We start from the raw sequence: 16,405 nt of genomic DNA on the forward strand, positions 1-16,405 counted from the left end.
TTTGAAATGTCCCTGAACAATTATACAACATACTCCCAAACAAATACACTGATATCCCTGGAAAATGAAACTTGGCTTCCCATTTACTTTATGTAAGAATGTGGGGTTTTTTCCTAAATTTTAATTTTGTTTTTTGGTCCCATCACATAGCATGTGAGATCTTAGTTCCCCAACCCAGGATGGAACCCACGCCCCCTGCATTGGAAGTGTGGAGCCTTAACCAGTGGACCACCAGGGAAGTCCCCTAAGTTTTAAAAGTAGCAAATGTTTCCTTAAAAAAAAGAAGCCAATTAAATATTTAAAATATCAGGATAAAAAATGCTGCCCACTATACCACCTTCCAAAAACAACAGTGCCGGCATTTTAGCTGATGTTGTTCAGTCACTCGGTCATGTCCGACTGTTTGCGACCCCATGGACTGCAGCACGCCAGGCTTCCCTGTCCACCACCATCTCCTGAAGCTTGCTCAAACTCATATCCATTGCATCAGTGATGCCATTCAACTACCTCATCCTCTGTCATCCCCTTCTTCTCCTGCCTTCAATCTTTCCCAGCATCAGAGTTTTTTGCAGTGAGTCAGTTCTTCGCATCAGGTGACCAAAGTATTGGAGCTTCAGCTTCAGCATCAGTTCTTCCAATAAATATTCAGGATTGATCTCCCTTAGGATTGACTGATTTGAACTCCTTGCAGTCCAAGAGACTCTCAAGAGTCTTCTCCAACACCACAGTTCAAAAGCATCGATTCTTCGGTGTTCAACCTACTTTATGGTCCAACTCTTACATCCGACTACTGGGAAAACCCTAGCTTTGACTAGACAGAACTTTGTTGGCAAAGTAATGTCCCTGCTTTTTAATATGCTGTCTAGGTTAGCCATAGCTTTTCTTCCAAGGAGCAAGTGTCTTTTAATTTCATGGCTGCAGTCACCATCTACAGTGATTTTGGAGCCCAAGAAAATAAAGACTCTCACTGTCTCCATTGGTTGCCCATCTATTTGCCATGAAGTGATGGGACCAGATGCCATGATCTTAGTTTTTAGAATGTTGAGTTTTACGCCAGCTTTTTCACTCTCCTCTTTCACTTTCATCAAGAGGCTCTTTAGTTCCTCTTCACTTTCTGCCATAATGGTGGTGTCATCTGCATATCTGAGGTTATTAATATTTCTTCCGGCATTCTTGATTCTAGCCTGTACTTCTTCTAGCCTGGCATTTCAACTTTCTACTGTTTCCTTTATTCTATTATGCATTTTGTCTTTTACCTAAATATGTTCTTTCATCAATGATATCATTGTAGCTTTAAATATTTCAAACTTTTTACTTCTCTTTTGTCATTTGGATTAAGAAAAGAATGAGGAGAGAACATTGTAGTTGGAAAAATGCTGAATTTGAGTTTGGATCTGACTTCTAGTCCCATTTCAACCACTATCACCTTCAAGACCAAATGAATCAGAATTTGGTTAAAAACTGAACCTAAGAACCAGACACAGTGTTACTCCCTTTCCTTAAACTGTTCAGTGGCTTCTCATCTCCTTTTGAATTAAATCTAAACATCTAAGCTTGCCCTGCCCGACACTGTTCCTCAGAGACCCTGCCCCCCTCCAGCCTTACCCTACGGCTCTCACCTGCCTTCTCTCACTGGGTCAAGAAGGCCTACCTCTGCTTTTCCCCCCAGTTCAGCTGCCCCATGCTCGGGCCTCCTCCCTAGAATATCCTTCACTGCCCTTCTAGATGAGGTCCCTGGTGTTATCCCAGCCACAGCCCCCTGCCTGTTGCCTTCGGATGACCCATCACAGCAGGACAACGTCTGACCTGCATCAGGCACGTGGTTCCAGTTGGTAGAGGAGCAATTTCTGCCCCAGGAGGGGTTAGATGAGACTAGGGAACCCCTCAGGTTTCTTCCTTCCCCACAGTTCATTGTATTTAGTGAGTTTATGAAGTGGTGACAGGCACAGATTCACAGGCTGTCATTGCCTGGATGTTAGTTAATAAGCCTTTACAATGCATTTTAAATACCATACATCCAGAGAGGAAGTAAGCCTAATTATGAAACGTAATGCTTTGGTAAATAATACAGACATGTAAATGTCATCTGATGCCTAATCACGTTTGTAGAGATTTCCTCACTGACATAAACATGACTTCCCCCCACCTCCATCAGGGCAGTAGTCACGCCAATAGGACATGCAGTATAGACCTAGAGTGTACATTCAGTATCGTTTGCAAGGAGAATGAAACTTGGCCTTGTGGAGGCAAGCATTTTGAAGATGTTCTTTGCACACAATAGGCACTTAGCAAATGTGTGTCAGATGGAGCTGAAGAAGTCAGGGGAGTCCGATAACCTCTTCACATGCACAGTTCACACACGGGTGGTGATGAGCATACTTAAAAGGCACTTGCCCCTAGGTGTCACTCTTCAAAAGGGTTTGATAAGAGAGAGGTCTGGAGTCTTCATGGTGTTGCTTTAATCTAGGAGGTCCTGCTGTGTCACCTCCACAGACAGTGTTGTCCCCAAGCCAGGGCATCCCCAGGCCCCTCAACCATCAGGCTCAGCCCTGCACCAAGTCACTACACAGAGTCCTAGCTCCAATGCCTAGGAACTTTTATTCAAAGTCCATTTCTGCTGGTCTTGCTCTCATCTCAGATCCCAGGCTACTATAGGAAAAGCCTTAGCTTTTCCTACTAACCTGTCAGCCCTGCCTGTTTACTTGCCTCTAGAACTGGGACCATGCTCCCTCCTGCTGCTGCCTTGATGGAGAGTCACGTGCTCTCCCTGACTGCAGCCACAGAGACCCCAGCATCCGACACTCCTCTGAGGACTGAGGCCACCTCACCATCACTCCCCAGTCCTAGGCTCCCATTCCCTTCCTTGTGTGATGACCCCTGCATTTGTCTACACCTCTGACTGTCTATACCTGTTGCCTGCCAGGCCGGGCTTTCTCAGCCTCCTGCTCCATCCAGCTGGATTCACCAGGCCCTATTTCTCCCGGTCCACGAGAATACACCCATTCAACACATGACTCGCTTTTGGGACCTGTACCAGGTCCAGGGAGGGCTTGCAACTTTAGTTTAACCCTCTTTATGTATGATTGGTCCCTGATTCACCCTCATTTTATTATTTTTTAAGATTATTATTATGTTTTTTTGGATGTGGACCTTTTTTAAAAATATTTACCGAATTTGTTACAATATTGTTTCTGTTCTATGTTTTGGCTTTTTGGCCATGTGACATGTGGGATCTTGGCTTCCCGAACAGGGACTGAACCCACACCCCCTACACTGGAAAGTGAAGTCGTAACCACTGGACCACCAGGGAAATCTCCACCCTAATTTTAAAGCAGTGAGTCTTGCCCCACCCTGAACTTGGCTTTGGCACAGAAAGCATTCATTCATCATGCACTGGCAGATTATTAGCGGTGTGGCGGCCGCACGGCTGGGCCCAGCTGGCATGAGCAGAGGTTCGGCCCAGCACACTGAAGAAGAGACGCGCACACAGCTCTGAGGCTGAGGGTTTTACCCGTGGTTTGCAGAGGGAGCAACGACTCCTGCCCTGGGGGGTAGAAGAGGGGTGCAGCAATGAAGGGAGTGCTTTATCTGAGGCCTTATCTGAGTTCACTTGTATTTTGTCAAGCAGATGAAGGGAGGGGAAGGAACAATCAGGGAGAAAGAAGAACATGAGAAAGGGCATGGAGTTATTATTTAGTATCAATATTTTGTGAACAAAAAGTAGTTGTCTGGAATGGGTCGAACCTAGGTATATGTGGGAGAATATAGCAGAATTTGAGTCAAGAAGGGAACTTTGTGTCCAATTTGAAACAGTGAATTGGCTGGATTGGGAGGTAGAGAGACAAGCAAAGAAACCACTTGGAGCTCAATTGATTTATCACAAATTAATGTGATCAAGACCTATTATAGCTCAACAGTGAGATGAGTTTATCTATTGAATTGCTTATACTATACCGAGTTGATAAACGATCTGCATCCTCTCAGGATTTGCACCCTGGCCCACTAATGACATGGAGCTCAGCCTCCTCCACCCAGGTCTGAAGCCTGACGTTTCACCCTTTCTTCATGCTCTCCATGGGAATATGCCCTCAGAGAAGGGTTTGCATCAGCCATGAGTAGGAGCTGGAATATGTTGGTGTGACTTCTCTGCCAGATACAGGCTTGCACGGGCTTGTAGAATTGCTGGAACTTAAGATAAGCTTTGCTGAATTTTATCATTTTTCTGGAAAAGATAGGAATACAAGACTGGAGAGGTGGCCTTGGTTTGGATTTGTGCATTAATCCACCAGCATGCGATGTCACTCCGTTCCTAAGATCAGACCCCTGTTACTTCTAAACATTTATCAAGAGTAACCTTCCAACTGGCATCCTTCTCTGTGTTTAGTTTCTCTTAGAGAACTGTTTTGTCTACCAACAGAATATTATCGAGAACATTATTCACCATGTTACAAAGTAAACTCCTTATAAAGATCCTCTTGCAAAAGTTCTATCAGGTCTTGGTCTGCAGAAAAGCTGTGTTTCTCCTAAACAAATAGATATATTTTTTTTAATATTCTGAACTTTGGATGAAGTAACAGATTCACCTTTCCTTTTGACTGAAGATTTATTTGAAGGCTGCCCTTAGCAAGTCTGTAGGATCTGTGATATATAGTTTTAAATTAGTCTCTTTTCCAAACCCATTGTGGCTCATTTCCCGTGTTATCCCCTTTGCTTTTACTACCCGCTTCTAATTAATGTTATTGTGACTCTTATGTATCTAAATAATCCACCTTCAACCCTCTTTTGGAACAAAGCTAAAAGACAAATACACACACGCACACACCCCTACATACAGTCTGTTTAGAATATTTAAAATAGAACAGTTTAATTGTAACCTTTAGATTTCTAATGAATGCCTAACCAAGTACTTGAGAAGAAGGCAGTACAGCCCTTCCCCTGGTAGACAGAGCTAGTCTGGGAATCATTTCTATTTCCTTACAACCATCCTGAGTCAAACTCCGCAAATGCACAGCAAAGAGTTGGACACACTCTTCTTTCAGATTTACCAGATTCCTACATTGTTAGGTCTGCTAATTAGTGACACTCTCTGTTTTGCCAAAATAACTTCTAAAGGCATTGCTGAGTCAAGTGATTTATTTTTATTTTAAGAAATGAAATCCACTTTAAAAGAAATATCATTTTCCCCATTGTCTCCTTCCTCTAATAAAACAGAGGCCACATTACTAATTAGGAAAAGTAGGTGGGTGAGAGCATTTCTGTCTCATTGATGAATATTTGTGAGTGTTATTTTTCCCTCTCCTCTCAGCACTAAATTCTTTTTCTGGAGTTTCTGTTTTATGGCCCTGAAGTTACTTCCTCATTCCTGTGGCTGTGTACAGTAGTATTTTACTTCCTCTTTGTTTCTAGTTGAGAATGGAGGCATTTGGTTTTAAGAAAAAGTAGAACGATTTCACATGACGTTGGACCATTTAAGCAGCCATAGCTCACTGGTGGTTAAAAAATTAATAGATTATGCATAGAAAGGACTTTGTTTTCAGCACAGTAAACTGGTAAGTTGATGCTGAATCAAGTCAAAGTGTTGACCATGAAATAAATGGTTATGAATTCATTTGTTCCTAAGACTTACAAGAAGGGTAGCTCTGTAAAGGAATCTTTCTTTTGGTTCAGGATATTGTCAGTGAAGTTATTTGAATCAACTCTGAAATAAAGAGCAGATGTACTATGTAGGCTCAATCTACTTATTCATGAGTAGTGGTCCAGCCAATGACAGTAATAATGTTACACTGTTCCCCGGGCTCACCCTTGTTAAGAAGTGCCTTAAACCAAGTCCTCCAAATCAGGGTCTTCCCTTCCCCCTTCTCCTCCGCTCAGTAGTACAAAGCCTCAACCGACAGCTGAGAAGGATAGAATGAGGATGCCTGAGGTCGGTGCCCCCCAGTCCTGGCACAAGGGACAATTCTGTTGCTACAGCCAGCAATTTCTGCATTCTGTGCTTCCTCCTGAGTTCCCCCAAGCCACATCCTCACAGCTGCTCAAACCAGAGGCTTGTGCTGAGACAGCATGGTCAGGACGCTGGGACAGACCCTTCATCTGAGTCTAAACTCAAACCCCTGGGGTTTGGGTGGAAGGAACGAGTGTCCATCGGAGCCCCTGCTGGCTAGAGAACCTCCTATAGATGTAGCTGGGTGCCATAGGCTTCCGTTGTCCTGCCCACCTCGGGGGCCGGGACCAAGACTCCCCCTCCATCGACACTGGTGGGAGTGGCGCTTATCTCCCCAGCTCACCCCACCCCTAGGTCTCTGCTGTCAGAGGGATACTTTGGACAGGCCTAGATGGCAAGGTGAACTCCTCAGCACTGAGAAGTGTGTGCTCAGTCAGGCAGCACCTCATCCTGTCAGTAATAGCCTACCGCTTACAACAGCGCTTGAATCTCACCACAGCTGCATGGCATGGGGTTATTGTTACTGTTATTCGGATTCTGAGATGAGGAAACTGAGGTCCAGAGAGGTTAAATAACCTCTCTGATGACAAACAGCTTGTCGGTAATAAAGTCAAGAGTTCAATCCAAGCAGTGAAGTGTGACTCTGTGTTTTTAACCACTGCCCCTCACATCTTTAAGCAAAGGATAATTAAATCTGTACCACATCTCTAGGTCTGCACCACCAGTCAGAACTTAGACATTGTGTCTTACCAATATGGGGTGTGTGGTCTTTCTTACAGAAGTGGCCCTTGCCTGTGAAAATTAGAGTTAACTAAATAAATTCAAGCCAGCAGAAAGTCCTCATATAGAAGAGATGACTCTGGAGAGCAACAGAACAGTTTTTTCCTCTATGTGTGTCTCTGTGGCTACAATGATTAGTGAATAGGTGCATAGCCACTTAAATATTTTCTGAGCACCTATGGATTGGTGTTATAATAACCTGATTCTAGATTTATTTTTCTCCTCAAAATTATTCTGTTAAAGAGTTTGACCATACAGTGGGCTCAGACAGCAGGGGGTTTGCCCAGAGCCCTCCATGTACAGAAAGCTAGAAGATGATTAAAAATCAGAACGTCACCTAATTAAAAATCAGAAGGTATCCTCATCTCCGCCCTTGTGAAGTCTGTGCAAGTTGGCACATTAACAAGACTGTGGCCCTGGGTGAAGTCTGCTTCTAGCCTGTATCATTACCAAGAGATGAGAGAGATGTCAGTGGGTCCTGCTGCTGCTGCTGCTAAGTCGCTTCAGTGGTGTCCGACTCTGTGCAACCCCATAGACGGCTCCCCCTTCCCTGGGATTCTCCAGTAAAGAACATTGGAGTGGGTTGCCATTTCCTTCTCCAATGCATGAAAGGAAAAGTGAAAGTGAAATCACTCAGTCGTGTCCGACTCTTAGCGATCCCATGGACTGCAGCCTACCAGGCTTCTCCGTCCATGGGATTTTCCAGGCAAGAGTACTGGAGTGGGTTGCCATTGCCTTCTCCGCAGTGGGTCCTAGGGATGAGCAAAAGACAATGATTTCCAGCCGTAAGTGGAGTCATTAAGAATGCAAGAGTGCTAATGCACCAGGGCCGCTTCCAGGGCAAGGTGATGGCTGGGCCACGCCAGGAACGGCCCCGACAGTGCCGTGGGTCTGTGGGTCTCCTGCTTTGTGATGGCTAAGCAGAGGGGAGATGCAGAGTTGCTCTCCCCTCCAGGTAGGGAAGGGAGAGAACGAACATTTATTGAATCCTCCCAATAGGCCAGCCTCTATGCTGGGCATTTGATACATATTGTCTGACTTCAAAAATGCCAGAAGAGTCCATGGGATTTTGTATCTGGACAGGGTGATATATACACAATCCAGCCTTGACATACAGAATGACAGAGGCCTGACCCCCACTATCATTGCAGTTACATTGCCCCATTCAGGCGACACAGACAAGATCATGTCTAAAGGCAAAAGGAAAAATCACTACTAACATTTTGGCCTGTAAACTTACATTCTTTTTTCCTATGTAAATATTTTGTGTCCACTTACCAAAATGGGATTATACTGTATGTGTTGCTCTGTACCTGCTTTTTAACTCATTTTTACATGGTTATATACCCTTCTACAGAGTCATTCTAGTAGTTTCAGAGCATGATTCACAGAAACTTTCCCAAACACTTCCTATCAACCTCCAAGTGTTGGATATTTAGGTTGCTTTCAAGTTTCTACAATATTAAATAATGTTCTAATGAAAATCCTTATAGATAAATCCCTGCAATATTAACAAAAACATTTTAGGGTAAATTCCTAGCTTGGAAATTGCTAAGTAAAAAGATGCTGACATTTTTTAAGTCAAGTTTTTACTGAAACATAATTGAGAGAACAGAATTCAGTCTTTTTAGGTGTACAATTCTATGAATTTTGACAAATGTATCAGTTATGTAACCATCACAATTAAGTTTTATAACATTTATAAGTATTTTAAAGCTTTTGATACATGTTAGCAAGTTGTCTGCTAGTGAAAGTATAACCATTCCCATCTAGTATCAGCTTATGAAAGAGAACATTGAATATTATCCTTAAAAATTCAAAAAAAGACTTTTCAGTTTGGTAGGTGAATGTTTCCACCTCATCTTAAGTTACATTTATTTGATGGACTAATGAAGTCGCATGGTTTTTTCAAATGTTTATTATCTGACTTTGCATCTTGCAGTACTGTGGTCCTCCAGAGTGGCACTAGTGATAAAGAACCCTCATGCAGGAGACATAAGAGATGCAGGTTCAGTTCTTGGGCTGGGAAGATCCCCTGGAGGAGGGCATGGCAACCCCCTCCAGTATTCTTGCCTGGAGAATTCCATGAACAAAAGATCCTGGCGGGCTACAGACCATGTTGTGAAGAGTCAGACATGACGGAAATAACTGAGCATGCATGCATGATCTACTGCAACCTTGGCCTACATTTCTAGCCAACACTTTGTCTCTTTCTTACTGTTTTGTAAGAATTACGGGGGTAGGGGGGGAGGCTAGGAATAGAGAAGCGATCTGTCATTTGCAAATATGATTTTTGTTTTAATATCCCTCTTTTAATATTGTTTATAGCTTTTTTTCCTCAAAAATTTGAAGTTTCCATAATCTCTCCATCTTCCATTTGGATTCCACCTTGGAAATCATCTTCTTGAAGTCCTTCCTTTCTCACCTTCTGATTATTTAAATAATATTTTCCCTTCTTACATTTTTTTCAAATTTTACTTTTTTAAAAAATATTTTTTTACTTGACTGTGCTGGGTCTTAGTTGTGGCATGCAGGATCTTCAGTCTTCACTGTAGATTGTGGAATCTTGTAGTTGTGGCATTCAAACTCTAGCTGCAGCATGTGGACCTACTTTTCTGACCAGGGATCGAAACCAGATCCTCGACATTGAGAGCATGGTGTTTTAGCCACTGGACCACCAGAGAAGTCTCCCCTTCTCATATTTAAATGTTTAAGTCCTTTGGAATTTGTTTTGGTATATCATATGGAATCAACTTTATTTCTGCCCCACTCCAAATTGTAAGGCAATTGTACCAGACCCATTGATAAATAATAGATATTTCCCCTACTAATCTGAGAAGTAGCCTTTATTTTATGTTTACTAAGTAATATATAATATTTAAAGTTAGATATCTCTGAACTTTCCCTACTGTTTCACAAAATTTATTATCTTTTTTGGAACAGAATAGACACAGTTACAAATATCATAACCTTATAATGTGCTTTAATAGCACGCACTGTTTTTTGTTACTATACTTTCTCTAAATGTTGTCTCAGGCCCTAATTATTCCAGACAAACTTAAAAGCTTATCTGAGTTTAAATATCTAATAAGAATTTTTATTCAATTTCATTATATTTATATATTGATCTGAGAACATTTATCTTTATAATAACCACTTTTATCAGTGAGGAACATACCTTGACACTTCACATATTCAAGTTTTCTTTTACATGCTTCAGTGAATTTCTACAGTTTTAAAAAATGAGTTCTGCGTGGTTTTGGTGTAGGTATTTACCTTAGAAATCACGGGGGGTTGTTACCATTATTCGCAAAATGTCTTTTCTCTTTACTTTCTAACTGGTAGCTTCTACTTATAGCATTCTATTTATTAATTTCATTAAAAGTTAGTTTAATAAAAACTAGTTTCAATAGTATTTTAGTTCTTCCCTCTGTCAATGTTCCAGGAAGACAATTGTTATTTGTAATTACTAATGATTTTACCTTCAACTTTCTAATTTTATGCATTTCTTTTCCCCCAACTCATTATTCAAAATGGTCTTGACTGGTAATTTCATATAATTCTTCACATTATTACATGTTCATTATATATTAAGTTACATGTTACTTTTATAAAACTCAAAAGTGGATTTTATCCCAGTACCTTATGATGAACTACCTTGCTATTTTGTGATAAACCCTAGTTGGCTATGGAGTGTTAGTCTCTCAACACTTTACCCAGTATTTTATTTAAAATTTTTAAGCCCATAATCATTCCTTTCAGTTTTCTTTAACACCCCATCTTTGTCAAATTATGATATAAAGATTGGGCTATCCTCATGTTGTAAAGTTGGGAACTTTGTAGCTGTTCTTCACATTGGAACAATTCGACATGCACATGCCTGCTGCTTCAGAAGTGAGTTTAAATCACCTGTGTCACCCACTCTAAGGCTTTCAGAGGAGGCAGCAGCTGTGTCGTTGTCATAAACTCTCTCTCTCTCTCAGTATTCAGAGTTTATATTAAATTTCCAAATGTCATTCAACAGTTTTGAGAGTCAGACAATGAAAAGCTAATTCATCTGTTTTCTTAAAATAGGACACATCGGGAAATAAAGAAGAAAACTAGCTAAATCTCAAAAACCATGTTTCCATCTCTTCTTTGGATTCCATTAGCGCTTAGCAAATATTATTTACGCTTACAAAAACTTAATTGATTCCAGTATAGTGTTCAAAAACTGGCTCATTCCTCTTCAGAGACTACAGAAATGTCCACCCTCAATTCCCTAGAAATGTCCCAATCTCTTTCCCTAGGAAAGACATCGAAGAGATAGAGTAAGAAATAAGATGAAACTTTCTGTATCAGTTTTCTTTGAGCATACCCTAGGTGTTTGTAAACATTCTACAGTACTTCAGAGACTGTAAAAGCGATCTATGTTCTTGTCAAGTGTTTTTCATCTGAGGCAAGGGACTGCCTTGCTTGTGATGATTTTCTCACCGGGACAGGATAATGCCATGTAAATTCCAAAACAGTCTGCTTGTCCTTATCCTACTTTGTTACTGTAACAACAGTTAATAGCTTTTTCTTTTCCTTTATCCAGGATGTGTGTGTCAAGGCTTACCTAGCCCTTCGTCATCACACAAATCTACTGATCATTCTGTTCTCCATGATGTTGATGACAGGAATGCCCCAGTTAACCAGCAAAGAAGATATCGAATACATTCGGGATGCCCTAACAGTAGGGAAGAGCGAGGAGGATGCTAAAAAGTATTTTCTGGATCAGATTGAAGTTTGCAGGGACAAAGGATGGACTGTGCAGTTTAACTGGTTCCTACATCTTGTTCTTGGCATCAAACAAGGAGAGAAACATTCAGCCTAATACTTTGGGCTAGAATTAAAAAGCTTTAAGCACAACAGTCATTGAACTTGATTTAAAATGCCCTATAACATTATGAAAGCTGCCGCTTGAGAAACATAGTTCTTTTTCTAGCTGAACTCTTCACTGGAGAAATATCGGCCTGATTGTTTGTTTAAGTGCTGTTCAGTCTTAGGTTTATTTGCAGGTTTGTTTGTTTCTCATTTGTCTCAGTGATATTGGAGAACATTCTAAGTTTAAACAGCCTAATTACCCCTTCACTGTGACTGATGTTTTGACTATCACATTATTGGGTGCTTCCCGAAATTCTTCAGAATCATTGGTAACATCTCTTCATCTGGGTTTCCTCTCACTTTTAGTTATCCTTGACTTTCTCAAATTCTTTATCGGAAAAAAAAAAAAAATGCTCATTGTAACCTTTGTCTCATTTCTCTAATGCTTCTAAACTTTCCCTCTGTGTCTGCAGATGTTACTAATGTGCTAAAAACAAAGAAAGCAAGCTCCTCTTCTCAGGGTCTTTTGTCATCAGATTTTATTACCGCTGAGACTCACAAACACCAAATGGAAAATGGGAACCTTTGTGCCCTGGCCCTCATCTGCTGCTCTGGTTCTGCGATTATGAATTGCAAAATTTGTCTCAACTCTGCCCACAGAGTAAACCCTCAAGTACAACTATGATAACCTGCTTCCCGCAGAAGCAGGAAATAACCAAAGGGACACATCTGGGGCTTTTATATTCCTCCCCCTGAGCCCTCCTCACCTTCCTCCCTGTCTCTCTTCTTCCTCACTTCCAACCTTCTCAAAGTTCTTTATGCAGAGTTGTGAAATTTTCAAAAACACCTTTACCCTAGAATTCAACAATTACAATTAGTTGAAAAACAATTTTTCCTCTAGGGATACTAGAATTGTAGGTACTTGTAGAGATGTTTGTTGGGGTTTTTGAAAGGTACATTATTAAAGGAGATAGTCTAGAAAATATACATGAATTTCCAAATGCCTTTATTTTAAATTTTGGCCTGAGAAAATTTTTCTTTCTTTTTTAATGAAAGAAGATATTTAATATCTAAAAAGATCTCCAGATCTCCAGGTTAGGAAGAACACTACTTGCCCTATGCATCTCACAACTTAAAGGACCTTTACACTCTGATGATACAGTCTTCAAATTTCCTACGGATAATTAAAATGTCTTCTTTAAAAACTATTTTCATCTCTTAAACATTTTACTATTTATTGGAAGTGTTAACAGAGAAAGATGATTATTTATAAAATATTTTAGAATTATCTATAGTTAATACTTGACATAGAAATAACTGTTAATGGTGTCTGTGTTTAAATATGTATGCATGCTAAGTCACTTCAGTCATGTCCAACTCTTTGTGACCCCATGGACTATAGCCCACCAGGCTCCTCTGTCCATGGGATTCCCCAGGCAAAAATACTGGAGTAAGTTGCCATGCCGTCTTCCAGGGGGTCTTCCTGACCCAGGGATTGAACCTGCATCTTACATCGCCTGCATTAGCAGGTGGGTTCTTTACCACTAGCACCACCTGGGAAGCCCTATGTTTAAGTATACTGGGTTATAAATAAATATTTAATTTTTAAATGTTCTAAATAGATACATGTTGGACTTTGGTGTAGACCAAACTTTTCTTTATGAGTACACAAAAGTCCAGTAGGTCTTAACTCTAGCTGCAAATCAGAATCACCAGGGATACTTAAAAAATACCCTGCCTGAGCGCCCATCTTGGGTTGTAATTAGTTTGGGATGAGACCCAGACATCAGTGCTTTTCTAAGTACCTCCAGGAGATTCTAACAAGCAACCAGTGTTCAAAAACCCTGCATGACCTTTAAAGGTGCAGATAACACTGCTTTCTTGCCACTGAGCCTTTCCTTGACTCCTAAGGTATCTAGAAAAGGCTCCTCTTCCTTGACAACTCACCCTTTTAAAATCACACTTATCACCTTGTACATAAGACCATACCTGTAATCAAATGTTTATTCCTCTGTGTTAATGGAGGATAGACATTTTATAGTATTTTTAAATCATCTATTCCCCACCATTCTTTCTCAATAACAGGAAGATTGATGCTTTCTCATTCAGAAGAGGATGTTTCACTAATTTCATAAAGCATAGTCAAGCCCAGACCTTGCACAGATTCCACTTATTTGCTTTGCTGAAGCAATCATCTTGATAGAAGAATTACAGAGGAGTGTGTTTATATTTAGCCCATTGGTGCAGGTGTGTACAAATTTGCTCAAGTGAACAAGTTCTTTAGTTATGCTGATTCTGTACCTATGCATATCACATTGAGCTTAATTTTTCCAGATTCCAATGAAGGCACAAGTTTAATTCTATAGACTGGCAAATAAGCAAAAATCACCTTTGTGTGATTCCTCCATTGTCCCTAATGAATCACATGACCCAGAACTTTTATACCTTTGCAAATGTGCTAGAACCTGAGTCATCTTTCTATGGAGCTGGCATCAGGCATATCTGAATAATGGCTTTGGTGCTCAGCTTACATTTAGACCACATCTGTGTGAGTACAGATAACAATGTACCCGATAAAAATGTTGCTTCTGCTCTAATTGAAATACTTCATCTCTGTGGCTGTACATTAGGTCTTTAAACACTTAACCATGGCTTTGGAACTGGGACTATGACCACTAAAGTAAAGTAAAACTAGAGAATATTCTAGACCTTGTCCTGGCATTTGCCTGGCTTTGGTGATACTGGTGAGAGAAGGGAGGCATTGTAGTGAAATATATAAACTCATAGAGGAATCTCTTGATTTAAAAAAAATTAACTTTGTTAAATAAATCCTTCACAAGAGATGAATTAGTTAAAAAAGCTTAGATGTTGGAATTCTGCAGCATAATTTGGAGGCTGTTAGTTTTGTATAAATGGAAATTATTTTTTGAAATGAGTCTGAAAAGTAATTTAGAAAGTTAGTTTCTGGAGCAAATTCTGGCCTTTATTTGCTAAGTGAGGCTCCTTTGCCCTGTGAAATAAATTTTCAATCATACTTCACTATATAAAGAAAAAAGAAATTTGGAATTTTAAAGGTCCTGGTATATTATTTTCTGTTTAATCCAATCAAATAACTCTGGTCACAATATCAAATGGTTTTATTCTTGGTGCTTGTCTGCATTTTCTCAAAGATTCATTTTCAGGGCAGATGCTACAGAACTAAAGCACATACTTTGGCTTAAGTGAATCCAGAGCTGGTCCACTCCCTCTCCAGACAACCCCATCCTCTCCACTTGAGTTTGTATTTACATTGTGAATTGTTACATGAAAATTTAAATAAAAGAAGGAATCTTGTATCTTGTGTTCTGTGCACACATTTTTTTAATGTCTGAAAGTTAAGATAGTCCTAAAACTCAAATTCTTTCTTTCAAGAAATCTTTGCTGAGTGCCCACTACCTATGAGACACTGTCCACACAAGAAAGACACAAAGACACAACAAAGCTGACTGACTCCCAGTCCTTAAAACATTTATAATTTGTTGGTGACAGCAGATACTTCATGATGGGGGTTGTTGTGGGTTGCATGTCCCCCCAAAACATATGCTGAAGTCCTAACCCCTGATATCTGTGAATGTGATCTTATTTGGAAATAGGGTCTACACATGTAATCAAGTTAAGATGAGGAGGCCCCTACATTTACCTGGACAAACCTATAATTCAAAAAGACACATGTACTTCTATGTTCACTGCAGCACTCTTCACAAGATCCAAGACACGGAAGCAACCTAAACATCTACAGACAGATTAGTGGATAAAAAAGATATAGTATATACATGTGATATAGGACTATCCTAACTTTCAGTTTAGGACTATCTTAACTTTCAGGAATACTATCCAGTCATAAAAAGAGTGAAATAATGCCATTTGCAGCAATATGGAAGGAACTAGAGATTATCATCTAAGTAAAGTAAGTCAGAAAGAGAAAGATATCATATGATATCACTTATATGTGGAATCTAAAATATGGCTTAAATGAGTCTATCTACAAAACAGACTAACAGACATAGAGAACAGACTTACCATTGCCAAGCAGGAACAGGGAGGGAGAGGGATGGACTGGAAGTTTGGTGTTAGTAGATGTAAACTATTGCATTTATAATGTGTAAACAAGGTCAGGCTTCAACAATACATGAACTGTGAACTTCCAGATATTCAAGCTGGATTTAGAAAAGGCAGAGGAACCAGAGATCAAATTGCCAACATCCACTGGATCATCAAAAAAGCAAGAGAGTCCAGAAAAACATCTATTTCTGCTTTATTGACTATGCCAAAGCCTTTGGCTGAGTGGATCACAACAAACTGTGGAAAATTCTTGAAGAGATGGGAATACCAGACCACCTGACCTGCCTCTTGAGAAATCTGTATGCAGGTCAGGAAGCAACAGTTAGAACTGGACATGGAACAACAGACTGGTTCCAAATAGGGAAAGTAGGACGTTAAGGCTGTATATTGTCACCCTGCTTATTTAACTTATATGAAGAGTACATCATGAGAAACGCTGGGCTGGATGAAAGACAAGCTGGAATCAAGATTGCCGGGAGAATATCAATAGCCTCAGATATGCAGATGACACCACCATTATGGCAGAAAGCAAAGAGCTAAAGAGCCTCTTGATGGAAGTGAAAAAGGAGAGTGAAAAAGTTGACTTAAAATTCAGCAGTCAGAAAACTAAGATCACAGCATCTGGTCCCATCACTTCATGGCAAATAGATGGGGAAACAGTGGAAACAGGGGCAGACTTTATTTTGGGGGGCTCCAAAATCACTGCAGATGGTGACTGCAGCCATGAAATTAAAAGAC

The 16,405-nt window shown here is 40.3% G+C and overlaps 1 protein-coding gene across 3 annotated transcripts in view; it reads left to right on the forward strand.

The window, feature by feature from the left end:
* The window catches only part of PIK3CG (phosphatidylinositol-4,5-bisphosphate 3-kinase catalytic subunit gamma), a 36,565-nt gene extending 21,671 nt beyond the window's left edge, over nt 1–14,894 (forward strand). For all 3 annotated transcript variants that reach the window (XM_065939684.1, XM_065939682.1, XM_065939683.1), the window contains exon 11: nt 11,298–14,894. In XM_065939684.1, the coding sequence (XP_065795756.1) occupies nt 11,298–11,576 (279 nt within the window). In that variant the 3' untranslated portion in view covers nt 11,577–14,894. The remainder of the gene's footprint in view (nt 1–11,297) is intronic.
* The last annotated feature ends 1,511 nt before the right edge of the window (nt 14,895–16,405 follow it).

The sequence above is a fragment of the Muntiacus reevesi genome, chromosome 6, assembly GCF_963930625.1.
Source record: "Muntiacus reevesi chromosome 6, mMunRee1.1, whole genome shotgun sequence".
NCBI lineage: Eukaryota > Metazoa > Chordata > Mammalia > Artiodactyla > Cervidae > Muntiacus > Muntiacus reevesi.